Below are 22021 nucleotides of genomic sequence, written 5' to 3' on the forward strand. Positions count from 1 at the left end.
GGCATTTTCTGTAGAGCAGCAGTCCCCTCGCTGAACATCCTCAAAGCAGGGGCCCCGAGTTTCACGGGCGGCACAGCGCGAAAAAAGCCATCTGTGCTAACCGTCCCTATACTTTCAATGGGACTTCCTAGAAATCTGTCTACGCGTTGCCCTTATTTTCATGATATGGTGGATAAATACCCCATATGCAATATCTGACATGGCATGTTGTGAACATACTGGAAACATGGGTGCACGTAGATCACATGGCAGAAGATTTCACTCGAAAACAATTTCATCGAATTTATTTTAATGAATTTCACCACAAATGTATGCGGAGGGTTGGGTTAGAGTAATAATTAAAGTGGGAGGGTTTTGGGGAGGGGCTGCGGGTGGTCTCCCCCTGCATATGTTTGCAGTGAAGTGTCTTTAAAAAAACCAAACGATGAAACCGTCTCCGAGAAATAATGATCGACGTAATCACGTAGACCCGTAACATGTTGGTAAAAACACATTTTTAAATGGTCAGACTTAAAGTTTTCACAGCATCTGCCATTGCCTTAAAAGGAAAGTATAAAACATGTCATATTACTAACCTCAACCCGGAACCTAGCAGCCTTTGAGGTGATTTCAGGGCCTTTCCTACAGTTTCTTACTGACACACAATACTAAAGACTTTGAGGCATCTTGGCCTTTCATTTTTTCAGTTCAAAACCATTGTTTTCCCCATAAATGTACCCCCTTTAGTTATATTGATTAAGCACACTGGCTCCAACTCCATTTACCCATTGACTCTGCCCTCTGCTGGCTACTGCTGAAATTGCATTCTAAAACAGCGAAACTGGGTACATTCCCATTGTTCGTGGCGAGCATTCCAAATGAAACACATCAATGAAGGGGGCCAGGGCTGAATACAGGTGGCTTTTCTTGCAAAAAATATTTATAATTTACAAGAGCTAACATTACCAGAACCCATTTACTTTGCAATTGATGGCTGTTCTAAGCCACACTACGCGTACATTGTACATGAAAAGGAGAAAGAAATGCGCTGTTAGGATTACATCACAGATTAACATATAAATATATATATAATTGGTTATTTATAACGTGCTTAATACCCAGAGGTTTCAAAGCGCAGACCCAGGGATGGAACCTGTGTTGCTCCGCGTCATCTTGCTTCCAAGGTGAGCGCATTACCCCTGAGCTATCATTTTGGAACACTGAGCGATACTTGAGCTTTGTGCCCACCCAGCAATAGGCTAAATGGGGGGGAGGATGATGGTGGATAAGGGAAGGGACATGTTAGCAGAAAAGGTAGAAATATAGGTTGGCCATGGCGAGGCCCACTTATCTGGGTGGCCATGACAGTTAACTCCGGGTTTGCCACTGTCAAGGGGTACAGCAGAGGGCCACACCTGCAAGGTGGGAAATGGATGGGGACCTACACTAGAAGGTCAGAGTGGTTCACAAAAGGGGTGAACAGCTGCCGAGGTGGTATTGCTAGTAAGATGAGGCGGAAGTAGGGTACGGTGGTAAGGAGCAAGAAGAGAAGGGATAGTAAGGTGGGGTCGTGGCATGGCGGGAGACACTGTGACTGACGAGGCAGAGGTGACACAGTGGTAGAAACTAGCCAGGCCAGGATACAGCAAGACCGATGTAATTGGGCAGATTATTCGAGGCCCACTGGCTCGTTGTGAGGTATATCCTGATGAGGACGTTTCAGATTTTTCTGAAAGATAACGAGGGATTACGCAGAGCCCATTTCTGGAGGATGAGTCTTGTAGATTTTTGGGGCGCATCTGACTGCTGCTGATTCTGAGAATTTGTGCAAGTGTGCATTTCCAATCTTGCTTCTATGGCAAGGCGGTGACGTCAGATCAGGACCGCAGCAATATGATCTCATTTCCTGGCGCAGAGATGGGCCGGGCTGCTGCATGCTGCATGCTGCACAACATTTAGAGGGGCAAGTCTCTTTTTAGGCGGGACTAGTCAGATGAGCGTTTACATAGTCCAATCTCGAGGGAACAGGAGGTTTCACTGAAGCACCAGTTGGGATTAAATAGACATGGCATGTACAATTCCGGAAAAAGAAATAACTTTTTTTAGAACGGACTAATTCCACTAGATTCTCCTTTAAATAGTTACTTTCATCCAAGTTGCATGATGTATTTGAGTGCTCAGTGTCTACAGCGCTCATTCGCCTAAAAAGTTATATTGGCGCTACCTAGGCACTGCGAGACCTAACTCTGTATTATATGGGTGAGATCATTTGGCAAATAGAGGCGCTTTCATACATTGCAGTCGAAGAAGACACCCCATTTTATGCAACAATGTCATCCCTCTGCATACACCTCTCAAACTCTAACCAAACACAACCACAAGCCTAAAACACAGCAATCCGCACAAACTTCACCACACTGCAACAACAAAAAAACAAAAAAAAAAAAAAAAAAAAAAAAAACAAAAGAAACCACACATAGACTTGCAAAACAGCACATGACGACTACAGACCGTAAAACACCCCAAGCCCAGCCAACGGACCCACCGGACAGAGGCTGCCAACATCACATCACTGCTCTCTTGCACTTTTCCAGCTTATTCCCACTAACCGCCCCCCACTCCCTTTTTCAGAGCATCCAGAGCACCAGGGGACCACTCCGGTGGTGACAGTGCACGGTACAAACATCCTTTAACATTAACATGTTTAATGCATAATAAAGGCGTCCACTGATATGTGACACACAAACTGCAGCTACGGTAATATTGATTTAGTAATGTCGACATTTTTACATGTCGAGCAAATTAATGTCAACCAAGATGAAGGGATATAAAACAATACGGTGTTCTGCTAAATTATGTCACATGTCTTTTATACCTCGCCATTCACCACGGTAGTGGTCTTACGGCGCTGAGACCTTGTCTGATAATTAGGGGCAATGTGACCCCGCCACAGATATTTAGACCATAGTCTGGAGTAAGGAAGAGAAGTTAGGATAATCGAAACAGGAGAGGCAGGAATTAAGAGGTGGCGAGATACACAGAAACACAAGGTAATGTCCACAATGAGGATGGGTGAGCAGGTGGCGTCACAATGTGTGTCTGTAAGTGTACTGTGGTGTGATGTTGGAAAAATGGTCATGATGAAAGAAAAGCACAATATGATTTCTCGTGGAGATGCATATTTATATTTTCCTGTGCAAGCAGTTTTCTGAAACCTCAGAGAGAACTGTTTGGAAATTAGCAAAGCATGGATGCGTGATGGACACAGGAAATGCTCAGACATTCCGTGTTAAATTGTTGGACGAAGTTTCTCAGTAGCGTGGTTAACCTGCTGCATGGCCGGCCTTAGGAAAGGGCGGGCCGGGCCACCGCCTGGGGCGCCATGCCCCCAGGTGTCTATTAGCGCCCTGCCACGCCAGCTTGTGGGAGTCTTTCAAGGGCTCCCTCGAGCTGGCGTAGTGGGAGAAGTTGCGGCAGGCACCCTTTTGCTATTAAATGCGCCTGCTGCGGGACACATTTAATAACAACAGGGTGCTGATTACCACCTTGCTCTGACGCGGGAGCAAGGTGGATTGCATTGGAATAGGACACTCATGTGAGTGTCCTATTCCAATGATGAGCCCCCTGCGAGGCGCCGGAGCGAGGAGTTTGGGAAAAAAGGAGGCGCATCCTGCCCCCCATCCCCCTGTTGACCAGGGGCGCATGGGGAGGGGAGGTGCCAATTCGCTCAGGGCGCTGCTGCCCTTAAGGCCGGCCCTGACCTGCTGTCTCAAATAATCTGCGGTCTGCCTTGCCATTTCTCAGCAGTGACATAGCCGAGAATTGCATGCATGAAAGATGAATGCGGGCCACACCGCAGGAAAGCTGGAAAAAGGAAGAAGTCACGATCACTATCCTCCAATGACCATGCCATCATAGCCTCTTGGTGAGTGTAAGATCGTTGAATTGGAGGCGTGGAAGTCATATCTTTGTGTCATGGCAAAAGTTAAATACTGGGGCACCTGGGGAGAAGGGGAGAAGTAGAAGGCTGGTGGCTAAGGAGTGTTCCCCCCAGTATGGCGTGAAAGTGAGGTGTGTAACAGTGGCTGCATATTTAGTTATGTACCATTATTTTTAAGTTGAGGTTTCTGGCTTGCTTTTCTTGGTTGGCATTTTAGACCCAATTATTTTACATTTTGCATGTCAGGGGACATGTTTTGTTGTCTCTTTTTAAAAAGTTGATGTTAACAGCTGCACTGAAAATAAATACGGAATATGAAAACATGAAGGTCAAGTATAACTGTGTGTGGTGTGAACATGCTGCACAGATGATAGAAAAAAGGAGTCAGCGAAGAAAATATTAAAGGAAGACCAATGTGGGTTTTGAAGAATGTGGCTTCATGCTCTATGTCAAAAGCAGAGCAAATGTTCGATTTTTATGAACCAGAAATTTAATACGAGACTTCAATGGGTCCACATACTAAATTAGCTAATGCATTATTTTGACCACAATCCGTGAAATTAGAGTGATACTCACTGGAGCCATCTTGTTTTTCAGATATCGATGAGTGCAGAACTATTCTGGGTATTTGCGAAGCGGGTGAATGTGTCAACACAGCTGGCAGCTACTATTGCAAGTGCCCTCCTGGTTTCTACGCAGCGGCCGATGGCTCAAGATGCATCGGTAAGTCACAGACGTGTCCCATACCTAACATAGGTTACAGGGCCGAGCAAAGAATTCTCTATAATGATCAACTTTCACGTTCTTTCACGCACCCATTTCTCATTGGAAGTCAACGTAAGCAACTTTACCAATAGTCAGGCGTTGGATGCTGGCAAATCGTTGGACTTGATATTCAGCCCATTCCATCACTTCTTATGTCCATTGTGCCGTGGAGTAACTTTGCTAAAACTGTTGGGGGTCAGAGGGAGGACATGACAGCTAAAGGAAAGGCACCTCTGCCAAAAGTTGGGGGCGGACACACACCATGGCCCCCCTAAAATTACGCCCATGCCGTTGTGTTGGCGATGAGTAAATAAAAGATGCCTTTAAGGCTTTAACAACATGTCCCCTTCCTTTTCTCATGGAAAGACCCTTAAAATGCTTCACATCCATGAGAAACAACCAGGATGTGAGCATTGCTTGGGAAACCAAGATAGCTGCTCTAACTTAGGACATGGCAGGATATTAGGCCACAAGACACAGTCACATTCTTCAGTAACTTTCGTGAAGGTGACGTTGAAGAACAGAAATAATCACCTGTAACTCGGGGAACAGAAGCATGACTAGCAGATCCAGTGATCACGGCCTTGCCATCACCCAAGTGAACACTTGGGTCCATTGTTACCACATGCATCACATTTGCAAATGCCTCTCAATTTTAAATGGTCATATTGCTAAGCGTGGGGTTCCTCGCTTTTCTCTATAATAACTTATCAAGGGGTCTTTCATATAACATTTGATGTTTTGCATTTGAGTTATTTGAGACTGGGAATTGTGGGGTGTTGGTCTTTAAAAAAAACGTGTTTAAAGCTAGTTTAAGGTTGGCATCCACTGCAACAAGGGTACAATTAAGGACATGCTAATTGGGGGCGGGGGAGAGTTAGTCCTTTCAAACATCAGAAGTGACTTACTGCCTCCGCTAATGGAACCTTTCCACGCATCAAATGCGTGGAAGGATATCTGATTTGGGCTCCAGCAGGGATGCTGTCGAGTGTGTTTGTGGTCGAGGTCGAACTTTGGGGCCCACTAAAAGTTTGACGGTAAATAAGGAGCTAATTTCGTGGGACTGAAATACCAGTAGCACAAAATCATGAGCCCACGGATGTGTGGCCCAAGTTTTGGTGGCAACAATTATTCTTTTCTGTGGAAATAGTGTGGAAAAAATCATTACTGATTGACAATTCCTGCACTTTTCAAGGGAAAAAGCATTGCTGGAAAAAGTGGAAGAATTGGATATCCAGTGATGCCCTCTAATACAAAGCATCGAAGGCAAAAGCATTGTATGCAAAAGCATCGAATGCAAAAGCATCGTATGCAAAAGCATCGAATGCAAAAGCATCGAAGGCAAAAGCATCGAAGGCAAAAGCATCGTATGCAAAAGCATTGAAAAAATGAATTTTTTAAAGGTGAAGGTTTTATTTTTTTATAATGGGTTTTAAGGGGTAAAAAAACGGGGGTTATGGGGCCCCCATTAAAAAAAAAAAATAATTTTAATGCATTTTGTCGATGCATTTTTTTCGATGCTTTTGCATTCGTTGCTTTCACTATAAAACGAGGAATTGCCAATCTGTAAATCAGATGAGAATCAGCACAATCTGCACCACAAAGAAATAGCATCATTCGATAAACGGGAAGCTCAGTGGGCGGCCATTTATGAAAACTTAATCCACCCAATATCACCCATTTTCTCTTGCCATCCCAACCCGCGCGTACTGCCAATCTCGAAGAGGGAAAAAGGCAAAGTGAAGAGTTCAGAAAAACGGGTGTGAAAACTCAAATTCAACAAGGCAGAGCTCCAGGTTCTGGCTGGTGAGATGATAAGAAAGACCGAGGAGCTTTTTGGAGTGCAGCATTGCGACACAACTGACCAGAAGAACACCAACTGTACAGAGGTACGTTACAAGGTGGTAGTTTGGCCAGTGTCCCTCGTGCCAGGGAAGACTGCTGCAAGAGGTGGAATATGCCAAAGGCCGGGGGGCTGAGTATAGTGTACATCCTCTGATCCGAGCCAGCTGCCATGGGATTCGGCACAGTTGAGCCACTCATCCTCATACCGTGGAAGGACCGAGTCAACTGTATCCTCCACATGGCTGGCCTGCAGGATAAGGGAGGAACAGTGGTTGGATCAGGCAGTCAACCCGAGAATGGTGAGTACTTTTTGAGCGGAAAGTCATCTCTGTGACGTGATTGCATACCCTCCTACCCTAGCCAAAGGCACTCTGCAAGGCTATTTATTTAATGTTCATTTATAACATGCCTTATACCAGCGAGTGGTTTCTAAGCCCGGGATTGGGATTCGAACCTGTGTTGCACTGCGTTGTCTTGCTTCCAAGACAAACGCGTTGCCCCTGAGCTATCCTTCCTATGGGATCAGATGGTCACAATGGCCAAGCAGAGGCTACGGTGCAAACTCCATTGGAGTTTTCTTGAGGCAATAATATGCATGTGACACCCAAAAAGGTCTGAAGATATGCGCGAGTGTTATGTCAAAAAGGTGCAATTTCTGGAGATGGGTGAATCATAGAAAGCCGTAGCCATATGCCAAACCAAATCCCCTGATGGCCACATGCATCGAAAAAGCATCCAGCACTGTCAAACCCTCATTGAAAATACCAGTGTCAACAACGGGCCGAACAAATGCAAAGGCCACAGGAGAAATTCTTCTGCCAAAGAGAATCCACACCAATGGCAGGCCCAGAGCAAATTTCTCCATGCCCTAGTCCAACCATGCCAATGGATGAACAGGTATGCCAGGTCACACCCATTCATCATCGTACTTCTGCGTGTGGCCAATAAAAGCATACCCCGTCCATGATGGTGGTTCAATATTATGCCGATTACACAGAGCTAACCAGAGGGGGCACATTTCAACAAAACCCTGAGAAACCTAAGCCCCTGGCCACGCCTATTAAGGCGTGTGTACATCGCAAGCGAATGGCAGAAGAGACCTAGCCCAGCATATGCACCCTCCCCTCTCCTATTGGCCTTAGGCCAGCATCCTCCAGAATGCATGAATGTCATACCCAGCCCTATACCCAACCCGTTTCACTTCTCATGAGGGCAGAGAAAGATGTGCCAAGCACCTCTGGTCAAACACAACAGAGGGGACGACACCATCCACCAGCATCTTAGCCACCACGCCTTCTCCTTGCACTCTTGGCAAACACCAGTAGACCTCTGGCGAGCAAACATCTGCCTCAAGTGACTGCAAGTAAGCTGCAACCACCATCCAGACGTCCACCTTCTCAGCAGCAGTGGCCACCATCACCACCACCACAGACAACACTCCTGCTGCAGCCTCTTCACCTGTCACCACCACCACCAGGAGACTTCTCTTGCAGCAGGCGCTACATCTGGCACACCACCTCCAACATACAGACACCTGTAGAGAACACCCAGCCTTTGGACACGCTTCCGATCGTCGCAGAAGTTACACTGCCTACCACAGGGATGGCTCAAATGATGACCAATCCCCAGGCCCCCCTGACCTCTTCTCACGTGCTCAACCTATTCAGGGGAAACAGCATCAGGACACTATACAGGGACTGATGATGAGGCCATAGAATCTGTGAATAACGTTGCTTGGGGCGGGGGGTACCATTGTGACAACCCTTCCCCTGTCCATAACCCTGAGAGCGAGCCCCAGTGCACACTATAATGAATATGCACCAGGCTTAAATATATTGCACAGCACCAGGAGTGCATTGAAAATATTGCAGGGCAGAAGCTGCAACACCTGCAGGCAATGAGAGGTGTCGTGCATGACTCATCACGACTGATGGCTAGGGCGACAGAAGGGCAGTACCGCAACCTCACTGTTGCAGAGGAATAAAATGCTGTGGTGGGCCAAAGCGTACTTGAGCTTGCAGTGGCAATATATTTAGGCACAGAGACGATGCAGATGACACTGCTTCTGACAATGCAGCCCACTTTTGCCACCCCGACTGAAGAGTCACTTGAAGGGAGCCCCTGTCATTGGTACCAACGATCAGTCACATGGTCCCTAGCTGAGGAACCTGTCCTGGAAAAATGGTCACGTGAATAGGACTTTTCTCTGCAAAGAAAGGTAATGTATGCTGAGGAGGAGCGTGGAGGGAGAGCACGTGTGCAGGGTATGAGGTTGCTGGGAAGGCAGTGGTTTTGCAGATGTGGTTGGAGGGAGGGCAAGGGTGTTGTGTAGTAAGACATTAACATTTAACCAATAATTGAGGAAAGCAAAATCATCATTGAGTGTGGGCCCACTATTTACTACTTATTAAATAAATATATACAGTCTTGCAGAAATGTTATCCTATCGCTTAGCTGGAGGTAACCGCACTGTGTATTTGGCAGTATTTTGGTGGTGTTTCACCTTGTAATACCGTGGATTTAACATTTCTTTGAAGGGCTTATTCGACTGAACGTAATAGCAACAGAGAAAGGACCACCTGATGTTGTTGTCAGTACGTAATTCGTCTGGTGGATTTAAGAGTGGGCTAATTGCTGCCCAATTTCCGTTACCTGTGATTTGGCAGAATGGTAAAAGTGTTGGTAATTCGGTTACTGACACATTTTGCTACTTCTGCTAGATTTGTAATGAGGCCTATTATCACCTTACCAGTCTTTGCTCAGTCTGTCCCTTTCATAAGAGATGCAACGTTGATTCTGTGTTTTTTTCATCAATTTACCTTCTCCCGATTCCACCACAAAAACGTATTAACCGCAACACTGTATGGGTAGCTATACACTGATTTCTTAAACATGTTACAATTAATTAAGGCGCAACAAAGTTGAATATACCAAGTTGGTTGGCTCCAGTCCTTACAAAATGCATGGCAGGGTTAGAACTTGCCATCATGACAGCAAGCACAAATGTTCTGATTTCTGTTTTAATTCAGTCAACTGAATGAGACCAATGTTCTGTGTTCTGCCAACTTTGCATCCTATGGTTCATTGGCCCTGGATATGCTAACAGTGGTAGCAATTGGACTCATCTGTAGTTCATCATAAAGCTGAGTGGGTCATTTTCATCGATGATAGAGACGAATTTGCTGGGAATCATAGATAATGATTCACACTTCTAATCTGGTACAACCTCCAACACCACAAGTATCCTTAGTGGGATACTGATGTGAAACACTTGCAAAGGAGTTTCTCTGGTAGAATTCTTGCTTCAGGTGTAAGTGAGAAAGAGAATGGCATACTGACTGAAAGCCTTTGCGTGGTGCTTTAAAATCATTACGATATTCCTGTGAATAATTCAAAGAGCATGGTTGGACACGATCCGCTGCTATAAGATATCCTTTATCTTCTTTAAGTCGTTGTTTTTAAGTGCCAAATGGAGGGACCCTAGGATAAAGTAGCTCAGCAACATGTATTTTATAGTGAGAAGAGTGATTAGTAGGTGAGTCTTTCTCAATCATAGTAGCTCTTACCTTCGCATCTTTGTGCACTCTCCTGCCTTTCTCCAATCAGAGCATAGCAAGATTCTCTCAAATACCACCACATAGTGATTCAATCTGGAAGAGAGAAGAACAACTTTCTGAAATGCTCATTGTTTTGCAATTTATTTCATAAAACTATAAAAATGTAATTCATGATTTTTCTGCAACATATATTTAAAACCCCAATTTGTAGTGAGCAAACATGGATTGATTTATCTACCAAGACCAATAGCCAGGATTATAAAAATGGCAGATGTAGTCATCCCGAAACAGGGTCATATATTAACACAGAACTGAATATATGAGATTGAAATGTAATGTGGTTAATACTTTAGCGGTCCTTGGACCACGGCAGAAATGTAATCTTTCCTTGCGTAACTGCATATGCTTTAATATGGGCTATTTAGAGACTGCTAAACGTCTGATTACGGAATGTCTGGCGCGGATCTCTGAACGAAGGGGCGCTTTGCGAGCCGTGGGATTTGTGTGCACAGTGCACGTTGATACGTCTATTATTGGGAATCATTCCCTCGAGGAGCATGCCATTTCACTAATTTATCATTTGAAGCAATTATGGCTGGTTGTCAAAGGTTGAGGGAAGGGAGGGCAGAGAAGCGAACAGGTATAGGCAAGAGCTATTGTGAGCCCAGGAGGGGAAGTGCCAGAGGAGGAGGCAATTGGCTAAGTGTGAGGGCAGAGGTGTCCCAAGGCGGGGAGCACAGTCGCCCAGCTGGGGGCCCAGAGGGTAGTGCTCAGGGTGGTGGGTGCTGGTATTGACTGGGCAGAGGGCCTGGTAACCTGTAGGACTCATAAAGGACCAGGCCGCCAGTTCCAGTGGCAATGTGCAAATTACCTTGGAAGGGTGAGAGGAAAAGAGATAGAGAAAAGAAGAGTTTTGAGAATTGTCCAGAACTTAAGGATGTCTGGCTCAAGTCTGGGATGGGCAGGGAGGCTGTTCCAAAGGGAGGCACCAGCCGGAGAGAGAGACCTACCCCGACTCTCTGCTTGGAGAAGTGTTTGATCAGCACAGAGTTTGAGCTAGAAGAGTGGAGGGCCGAACAGGGAGGTATTTTGGGAGAGAGAGTTGGAGATATTGGGGTCTCAGGCCCCAGAACGTCTTGTGGATGATCCAGAGGGTCGTTAACTTGATCCTTGTGGCCACCGCAAGCCAGTGAAAAGATTTTAGGGCTGGGGTGATGCAGTCTCTGGCCTTGAGGCCAAGGATACGACTCTATTCTGGAGAAGGGGCGGAGGGAGGAAAGGAGAAGATTGAGGTAGAAGTTGTTTCAGTAGTGCAGCCTGGAGAGGACCAGACCCCTGGAGACATTGAGCTTCTGGGGAAAGGTGAGGAAAGTTAGAATGCATCTAAGGAGATGAAGCTCAAAGTGGGGTTTCTTGGCAAGGTCCAAGATGTGAGGGATGATGGAGAGAGAGGAGTCGAAGATGACTCTGAGATTTTTGGCATTACTGGATGCTGAGGGTAGTGGGCCTAAGGAGGGAGTCCAGAGGGCAGAAGGGAAACAGGGCACACGTGGCCCAATAAGAAGGATCTCAGTCTTACTTGCATTAAGACACAGATCATTAGTTGCACAACGTGCCTGATTAGCAGTCAGACAAGCAAGAATGAAAGAGGAGGAAGAGGAGATAGTAGAGGGAGGTTTGAAGGAAAGCTGTCTGTCATCAGTATCACACTGGAAATGAGAGGAGGAGATCAGGTGGGCACGAGGGGCGAGGTAGAAATTGAAGAGCCCTGGGGAACGCCGCAAGCAGAGAGTTCGGTGGTGGAGGAGAAAGTTCCCAGTTGCACCTGGGAAGGGTCGTTAGTTAGGAAGGAGGTCAGCCAATCCAGGCCCGGTCCGTGATGCCGTGGGTATCACATAGCCTTTTTATGAGGATAGAATGGTTTAGCGTGTGAAAGGCAGAGGAGAGATCGAGCAGCATGAGAACAGCAGGAGAGTTGCAGTCAAGGTTAGCGAGCAGATCTTCACGGATGTTCAGGAGAGCAGTTTCCGTCTCTCTGGATGCCCGGGAATTCAGATTGATGGTCATGGAGGCAACCAACAAGTTCAATATGACAGATCAGTTGGGGGAAGACCAACTTTTCCAAGTTGACATAAACAATTGGGATGGCAGATGTTCTGCGGTGGCTGACCAGTTTTCTGGTCCAGTTAGGACAGGAGGTCATCGAGATAGAGTAGGCAATATAAAACCTTTTAAATAAAAATATCTTTATTAACCGAAGTGCTGCTGTTAAAATAAAGTCTGAAATCCCACACGTGCAATTACAGCGGGTTTGCTGAGGACGTGGCCATGCCCTTGGCAGTCAAGTGTTTACATATCTTTCACAAGAACTATTTTAACTGCTTAGCTGTGTCAGAGCTGTCAGCCCGAACTGTGGCGCCTTGATTTAAAGCTGGTCCTGCAAGGACGTGGACGGTGTCGTCCAAGGCATCAGGCAGGAATTAAGCAATCATTAACTACATCAAGTGTGCAGTGCACCAGCCTGCATCATGAGCAGTCAGCACTCTTCATAAGCAAGCCCATGGCCCAAGCAGCACGTATCTCAGGCACGGCTACCCGTCTCTCTGCCAATATACAATTCATACCAATAACCTTTCTGAGCTACCGACAACCTATGCCAGCAGGGTTCTGTCCCAGGAGGCAAAGCCTGGCGCACACTCACCAATGAAAAGGTAGTTGACTCATGGTGCAGTAGACCTAGGGCGCTCAAGTATGGTCATGAAAGGTGGTTGCCAAGTCAACGTGGCACTTCTCAGTCGCTGACATACTTGCTGCTTCTTGCCAGCTTAAGGCTTGCAATCACAGGAAGCCTGTCAGGGCAATGATAAAAAGAGACAGCTGTGTCTCACACCCTGGGGGGTCTGCCCCCCACCCCATCTTGTAGACATGTAGCCAATTATAGCCAGATTGCCAAGGAATGAAGTTCAATATGCAAGGATAGCGGTGCAATGTTTTGCAACCTTACTTTTCACTACTAATGACGAACTTACCCGGAGTAGAATTAACTCTGCATTGTGCTCCTTCGCCCCCCAGGTGCCAGTTGAGTATTTTTTAGGTGGAGGGGTGTGTGCTATTACTTTCTTCAAGTTAATGCACAGTTCCACCACCATGTTGTGCATGCCTGGTGGACTTCATTCATGAAGCCCATGTATGTTATGTTGCAATATTCCAGTGGACCCATGACTCGGGCTTCGGTCAGCCATGGCTGCTGGTTGAGTTCTCAGTGTGAGAGGATGTCTATTATCACGGATATGGGGGTGCTCTGGCCTCCCGTAATTCCTGGGCAAATAGACGGGTCTGATTTGGAAAGCACACCCATATCCCTGATTCCTTTTCATCGTAGCTGAGCCTGCCCAGAGGATGCTGGACAATTAAACAGTGCCCTAACTCTGTGTCTACCACTCATTATTCGAAACTATTTTTTGACATTGGCAGTATAAGCCTGGACTGAACAAGGAACTGCAAAAGAGAGGCAGGGGTCTTGGTTTTCGCAGGGAATGGATGACATGAATGAGTCTTGGGCGTCAGGGACCCGCACTTGCCATGTGCCATGTGCCTTGTTGCTCTATTTATAATTCTTCCTACTGATCCTTAACAATTGGAAAATTGAGCTTTCTTCCCAGGGATCACCTCAGACTATTGTCTCTTTGCCTGTCCCTTTGGAACACCTTACCTCTGATCCTCAGATCACCGTTCTCTATTACTCAATTGGAAAATAGCATATTGTCCACTTTCATTACATTTCACACCTGAATTCCATTTTCCTCAATATCAGAAAGAGGTATGCCAACCATGTGGGCAAAAGCAAGTGCTCTTCCTCATTAATTGTTGTTCTCGCTCACACATTGAACAGCTTACGGTCACTGTCACTGTTTAATTTTGGGCCTAGAGAACAAATCAATTTCCTACAACAGAGAAAAGGTTCAGGGCACGAATTGGATGAGTAAATATGGATAGAGATGTTATGAAGAACCCTGCCTTGTGTGTTAACCATTACACCAATGAGCAGAACACGTTTAGAATAAAACCATGAAGCACTCTGACTGCCAACCCAGTGAGGAGGGCCAAAGCCTCGGGATGTGTGGCCTCAGAACGGGAGGTAGATCAATATGTGGTTATTGGAGCATCCCAATGCCTGAAATGTGGAGGCAGGGAGATGTACATCATTCTAGAAATAGGGATTAGCATAAGTGACCTAAAAACATTTGACCTAAAACTTTTGATCGAATTTATTTGACCTTTCTTTGGTCATATTTATTTAAAAAATAATAATAATAAAAAAAATAATAATAAAAAAAATATATATATATATATAGGGGTGGGTAAGGGTATAGATTAGGTTGTGGGGAAGTAGGGGGATGAGGGGGGTCTCCACCTGCATTTTAGACCTAACACAAATTCAAATAAATTCGATCAAATGTGATTAGGTCAAATGTTTTAGGTCAAATAGACCCAACCCTAGAAATAATAGGTAGTGTCCACTTAAACTATCAGCTCTTTAATTAATTAAATTACTTTCAAACAAGACTGTATAATGTATTTTTTAGATCAATTAGACACTCAAGCATAACTTTATCTGTAGAATTTAATCTCTGTTTGAAGTGTCAATTTTTTCACATTTCTGTTGAAGTGTGTTGTCCTTGAGTATTGATGAGCGAAACGACAAAACTGTTTCGGTTTGTACTCTACAAATCTCCATCCAGTTACCTTTTGCCTTTCTTTCCCGAAATGTATTCAATAAAATACTGTTGTGTTGTGAGGAAATGTATTCTAAAGAAGCAGGTATGCTCCAACATTATGCGAACCGATATGTCATTCTCAATTTTCTCTATTCATCAGATGTACGCCCAGGCTATTGCTTCAACTCTTTGGTGGGCGGACGCTGTGCAGATCAAAGGCAGCAGCTCTTACCCAAAATGCAATGCTGTTGTGACAGTGGACGGTGTTGGTCAGCGGCAACAACTAGCGCTCCTGAAATGTGCCCGATCCGAGGAACTGGTAAGTTGTTTTGCCGTGTGATCATAGATGGGTGGTATACTTAAAGTAATTTATACGAAACATACAGTATCTCTGACCGCATGTAATATCCTTAAAGACAGCCCATCTCTGCTTGAAAAACAATGGCTCTTATGTGTCAGTGTTTGGGAGAGTGGGGCCATTTTCCAGATGCATAATGATGAACCCTACACGCGCGGGAGACTATGCTACATACCTTGAGACTAGATCTAGATTAGCTGCTCATTCAAACCATGAGTTTATAGCAACTGTGTTATTGTTGCAAATAGGTCGTGTTTCTTGTCTTTTTCGTCATAAATAATAGTTTTCTGACTTTCTGTGGGGAGGTAATGTTACTGATTTTGTCTTTCGGGCTCTTTTTGCTTCTTTGGAGTATGCACACCATTTGGGGCAAGGCTATTCCCTCCATGGGCATAGACACATGGCCATAGGGACGATTCGGGTGGGGGACACTGAGAATTGGCATGACATAGTCATTGGAGGGGGCAGTGGTGGTGCCAGGTTTGAAGGCGGTGCAAAGGATGCCCTTGGCGAGAAGCTGCAAAGGGTCAATGCCTGGCCTTGCTAATGGTGTTACCTCTGTATTGGCAAGTTAGCATGAAAGAGGATCTGAGTGAATGAGAAACTACATACATTATTAGGGAGGCAGAAAGGTGGGGCCTATCCTACCAGAAGGATGCATGTTTATTGATTGAAGAATGTTTGTCATCCAGTCTACTGGTCCACAAAGCTGATAGCCACTTCACGTTGGTTGGCATATCCTCGTCACCTACTAGTCGGCATATGGAATGCACAACATGCTCAGATTGCTTGAGGGCCTTTCGCGGGTTAAACACTCATGTGGATGATCATGTTACCCCACTGCCCCTTCAGCCAGCCACTTTCTATGGTCCATACCCCTCCATGGTCATGTCCTCATCCAAAGGTTTCATTCCTCTTTTTGGGCTGGAGGGTGGGTCCCCCTTATTCTCTGACCGCCATGCCAACTGCAGCCCAGCATCCTCATTACCATCTCCTCTTTTCCCCCGAACCACAGCGTGCCAACGGCTGTTCGATAACTTGTAGGAGCAGGTCTGGGCACACCCGGGAGAGACCAATTTCATAAAAGTCCCTACACTTACAATGTGACTGTTTTTTGTTGTTGTTGCTGCCACCCTCCCTAGCCCCCGCCAGCAAAACCAAATGTCTATGCCTCTGTGTGGAAGTCACCCTGACATCTGCAGCAGGCACAGCGTTTGGGGAGCTACGATTCTCAGGATATCGGGCTTGCGCACGCCCTCGTAGACAGCATGCACTCATTCCAATGACAATGGCCATTTTGTTGTCTGTCGATGCAGAAGTGAAAGCCCCAGATTCACGCAGAGCGGTGCTTCTCAGCTGGCTGTCCGACGGATCCTCGCTGTTGTTGGGATTCATTGAATTCTGTCTTTTTCATCCAGTTTTCCTGACTTTTGGCTGTGACCTTGCACCTGCCCCTGTATTTACACTGCAGTGTTGTTTGGTCTTGTTGTCCTCTGATCCTCATCTGCTCTACAGATGGCATCTGGATTAATCTGCACTGACCTTACCTGTTGTGTGTAGTGAGCCTTGCATTTCTGTGTGTTTCTCCTCACTTTTGGGTGTTACTTCCCCTTCCCCTCGGCTCTTGTTGGGCTCACATGTTTCCAGAACGGCCTCTCTGGCATTTTCCAGTGACCCTGCCCCCTTTTTGACACTGTTAGTGTCTTCTTATCAGGACCCTCTGTTGAAAAGTGCCTAAGAACTGTCTTTGGTACTAGAGGATCAGTTATTTTAGTGGTGCCCTCATTCAGTGTCGGTCAGGACCTTGTGGTTTGTTTAGTTGCTTCTGTCCCCATGCTTCTACCACCGGGAGTGCTGGGCGGATCTCTCTACTCTCTAAGGTACAATACATCCATGGTAAGGAGTGGGTTGCACCTGATTAAACATTTATACTGCTCACTTGTTGTTATCACTGTTCAGCTTGCGATGGGGGCTCGTAGCCTTCTTACGGCCCTTTGACTTGTTGTCGGGAGGAAGGTTTATATCCCACCTGACGGTCTAGCTTGCGATACCCAGAAATGCAGGGTCCTGACATCTTCTCATTTCCAGCTTGCTCCTTCTCCTTGTCTCCACTTTTTCTAACCTCCCACTGCCTTCCGCCGCATGGGGCCTCACTTTTATCGGGCCTTGTCTCCACAGTGCACCTGCACTCTTATGAGAAATTAGGTCTGTCTCCTTATGAGATTGGTTGATGGGTGTGCATGTGCGATCGCCTTGCAGTTTGATGTGGAACGTTGGATTGGTTCGTTCTTCCCTATGGGGGAGGGCTCTCATCTCTGCCTGCCACACCCTTAACCTAACTAACCATAGGAACGTGTGGGTAGAGACCTTGTGAAGAGACTGGTTAGTTGCCCAAGTTGTTTGTCTCAGTTCGGGTCCCTCTGCTTCGCCTTGTGGTTCTGGATATGATTTCTGCACCCGGGTACAGGGACCTGAGCATGCAGGAGTTGCCCTCCATGCTTGATAGCTCTCCATAATCTTTTTCTTTCAAGCAAACATACTAAATGTTAGGCTCATGCGACATGTCCTTGGAAAACTTGTGGGCTACAGTTCCAGGAGACCAAGGCTTCGTACCCATGCCTGCCTTGGGTTCTGCATTACGTAGCAGGTGGCGGTACCCAGCCCACTGCACCACCCCATCCTAAACCTTCAGAGTTAGGCAGGGCACTTTATTACAGGGCTCCAGCAAAGTAAGCGTGCTTAAAAAGGGCTTGACGAGAGGAAAAATTGGTACTAAAGAAATTAATAAAAAACATATCTTTCTGTGGGTTTTGTCTCCCTCTCAGCACATCTCGTTGAAGTCTTTTTTCTCTCTTCATTACTATACGTATAATGAAGTATGAAAAGGGACTAAGCCAATGTCAGAGCAGTGAAGAAAACATGCAGAACGATATTGCTAATTTAATTGTATCTAAAGAGAAACTGAATTGTGGTGTTGCAAGCATAAAGCGGGGGAGGCAAAGCTAAGCTAACAAGCAATGCAGGCCTGAATCTGCGAATAAAGCATGAGTTTTGAGCAAACCGATTGGCTGTCACCTCCTCCCCATGTGTTGCAATACCTCAGTGGATAATGGAAACTGTCTGTTAGACTAGATGTGTCAGTCTGTTCATATGGGTTCCATGTACGCTCCGATTGTAGAGTTGTGGATTCAGACTCTGAAAGTTAAATGAAGACACTGTTTAAAAAGGTTTTGAGTTTGATGGCAGGCCGTGAACAGCACCTCGAGTATCAGGCACTGTAAACAAATCATACTGTCGCAAAATGATGACATCATGGCGCCTTTTTAAGCAGGTCATCAGTAGTGAGAGAGCATATTCAAGCATGGGGACGCTGAAATTGATGGGGAGGTAGTTCATTAGTTGCTAGATGGCCATGTGATGTAACTACATAAAGACTTCACACTTCTGCATTTTTCTTTAAAATAATGTAATATATATATATTGTATGAATGGTGTTGTGTTAAATAGATCAGAGTCTGTTTGCTGCCCAGAGGAGGGTTTTTACATGTGGATTAATTGTTGTCTTTTTTCTATTTCAGATGAGTATCGTAAACTTTGCATAGTGGCAGACTTAGTGCCCGGTGTCGGCCCTCTGCCCGGAAGGCCTGAACTTCCAGGACCTCCTATAGTGCAGCCTGGGGGCCCCTCTGGTGGTCTCTTCCCCCCCTGGGTCCATCCTGGTCGGTTTCCAGATGCATTCCCGTCCCGTGGACCCCCAGGTACAAGAATATCACTTAGAACTCAAAGAATTGTTCAAACATATTGTGCCAATGCTTAATGGCAAGAAAATAAATGTAAGAATTAAAGCATCTAAGAAATAGTCCCATTGATATTTGCTGCATGTGATTGCGCACAACCATCTAGCGCTTTGAGACTATAATAATGGTAAAAGGTGCTATATAAATGACAATTGCAATACAATGCAACCAACTGCATCTTTAAACCACTTAAGCATCCCAGAAAGATATGCCCTGCTGCTGAAACGTTCCCCTTAAATGCCCTGCACCGGGTAATGCTGCTACTGTGACCTCAACAAACAGCGCCGTAAGCCATTAATTCCCAGTGGGTGTGATCCCTCAAATAGGGTAACCATCCACTGAGATTTTTCATGCAAGTCTTTATTTATAATTTAGGGTTGCCAGATTCCAACTCTTCAGTCCATTTTCTTATTACCTTCCCCTGAGTACTGGAGTAGCAGATTATCCAGCTCTGGGCTGTGACACACAGGCGCGTATAGGAAAAGGAATTAGAAAGGGGAAGAAAGATAAAAGGGGGGCAAAATAGGCCGGGGAATGAATGCATGTGATGGGGGTGTGAGTGGAACGAGTGGTGTGTGGGTCAAACGGATGCATCATGTGTGTGTTGGAATGTGCAGGCTCTGTGGGGCAGATTATGGGGCTGCTGGAAAACAGAGTCTGGCCTGTTTCGGCTTCTCTGACTGCACAGCCTGGCATTTCTTCATCTCACCCAGTCACGCTCACTCCAGAGCCTGCCATCCCCGGTCCTCTCCCTTGGCATACTGACTGCAGTGTCTGGACACGCTTGGCTTCTCCTCGGTCACACTGACTCCCAAAGCTGGCATCCCTGTGCCTCCCCTCCGTCACTCTGACTGAAGAACTTGACATTTCAAGTTCTCCCCACAGGACCAGCCTACCTACAGAAGCTGGCATTTTTCAGTCTCAACCTGTCACTCGAATTGCAAGACCTGGTATTTCTAGGTCTCCCCCTGTCACCCTAACTCAGAGGCGTTGTTAGGGGGCGGCTAAAGGGGCTATAGCCCCGGGTCTTTTGGTTGTAGCCCCAGATAGAATCTCAGCTCTACAACCAAAAGGTGTGCTAGCCCCGAGTCCCGACAATCCCGACATTAGTGTAGCCCCAGATCCTTTCCAGACCTAGCAACACCCCTGCCCTAACTGCAGGACCTGACAATTCTAGGTCTCCCCCTGTCAACCTAACTGCAGGCCCTGAAAATTCCAGGTCTCCCCCTTCCATCCTAACTGCAGGACCTGACAATTCTAAGTCTCCCCCTGTCAACCTAACTGCAGAACCTGACGTTTCTAGGTCTCTCGCTTCCATCTTAACTGCAGACCCTGACATTTCCAGGTCACCCCTGTCACCCTAACTGCAGGACCTGACATTTCCAGGTCTCCCCGGTCACCCTAACTGCAGGCCCTGACATTTCCAAGTCTCCCCTTGCAACCCTAACTGCAGGCCCTGATATGTCTAGGTCTCCCCCTTCGACCCTAACTACAGGACCTGATATTTCTAGATCTCCCCCCTGTCACCCTAGGTGCAGGCCCTGACATGTCCAGGTCTCCCCCTGTCACCCTAACTGCAGGCCCTGATATTTCTAGGTCTCCCCCCTTCCACCCTAACTGCATGACCTGATATTTCCAGGTCTCCCCTGTCATCCTAACTGCAGGACCTGATATTTCTAGGTCTCCCCCTGTCAACCTAAGTGCGGGCCATGATATTTCCAGGTCTCCCCCTGCCACCATAACGGCAGGCCCTGATATTTTTAGGTCTCCCCCTGTCATCCAACCACAGGACCTGACAATTCTAGGTCCCTCCCTGCCACCCTAACTGCAGGACCTGACATTTCTAGGTCTCCCCCGCCACCCTAACTGCAGGACCTGACATTTCTATGTCTCCCCCTGCCAACCTAACTGCAGGACCTGGCATTTCCATGTTTTCCCCTGTCACCCTAACTGCAGGGCATGGAATTTCTAGGCCCCCCCCTTTCACCCTAACTGTCTGCCCTGACATTTCCAGGTCTCCCCCAGCCTCCCTAACTGTAGGACCTGATATTTCTAGGTCTCCCCCTGTCAACCTAACTGCAGGACCCGATATTTCTAGGTCTCCCCCTATCATCCTAACCGCATGAACTGACAATTCTAGGTCTCCCCCTCTCACCCTAACTGCAGGCCCTGACATTTCTAGGTCTCCCCCTTCAACCCTAACTGCATGACCTGATATTTCCAGGTCTCCCCTGTCATCCTAACTGCAGGACCTGATATTTCTAGGTCTCCCCCTGTCAACCTAAGTGCGGGCCATGATATTTCCAGGTCTCCCCCTGCCACCCTAACGGCAGGCCCTGATATTTTTAGGTCTCCCCCTGTCATCCAACCACAGGACCTGACAATTCTAGGTCTCTCCCTGCCACCCTAACTGCAGGCACTGACATTTCCAGGTCTCCCCCTGCCACCCTAACTGCAGGACCTCACATTTCTAGGTCTCCCCCTGCCACCCTAACTGCAGGACCTGACATTTCTATGTCTCCCCCTGCCAACCTAACTGCAGGACCTGGCATTTCCATGTTTTCCCCTGTCACCCTAACTGCAGGGCATGGAATTTCTAGGTCCCACCCTTTCATCCTAACTGTCTGCCCTGACATTTCCAGGTCTCCCCCAGCCTCCCTAACTGCAGGACCTGATATTTCTAGGTCTCCCCCTGTCAACCTAACTGCAGGACCCGATATTTCTAGGCCTCCCCCTATCATCCTAACCGCAGGACCTGACAATTCTAGGTCTCCCCCTGTCACCCTAACTGCAGGCCCTGACATTTCCAAGTCTCCCCCTGCCACCATAACTGCAGGCCCTGATATGTCTAGGTCTCCCCCTTCCACCCTAACTGCAGGACCTGATATTTCTATGTCTCCCCCCTGTCACCCTAACTGCAGGCCCTGATATTTCTAGGTCTCCCCCTGCCACTCTAACTGCAGGCCCTGATATTTCTAGGTCTCCCCCCTTCCACCCTAACTGCAGGACCTGACATTTCCAGGTCTCCCCTGTCACCCTAACTGCAGGACCTGACATTTCCA

General features: G+C 46.7%; 1 protein-coding gene across 1 annotated transcript in view; it reads left to right on the forward strand.

Moving 5' to 3' along the window:
• FBN1 (fibrillin 1) overlaps nt 1-22021 on the forward strand; it is a 643598-nt gene that overhangs the window by 275271 nt on the left and 346306 nt on the right. Inside the window, exons 8-10 of the mRNA XM_069624792.1 lie at nt 4517-4642; nt 14965-15123; nt 18741-18920. Coding sequence (XP_069480893.1) covers nt 4517-4642; nt 14965-15123; nt 18741-18920 — 465 coding nt within the window. The remainder of the gene's footprint in view (nt 1-4516; nt 4643-14964; nt 15124-18740; nt 18921-22021) is intronic.

This window comes from Ambystoma mexicanum, chromosome 11 (genome assembly GCF_040938575.1).
Source record: "Ambystoma mexicanum isolate Mex_15411 chromosome 11, UKY_AmexF1_1, whole genome shotgun sequence".
Taxonomy (NCBI): Eukaryota; Metazoa; Chordata; class Amphibia; order Caudata; family Ambystomatidae; genus Ambystoma; species Ambystoma mexicanum.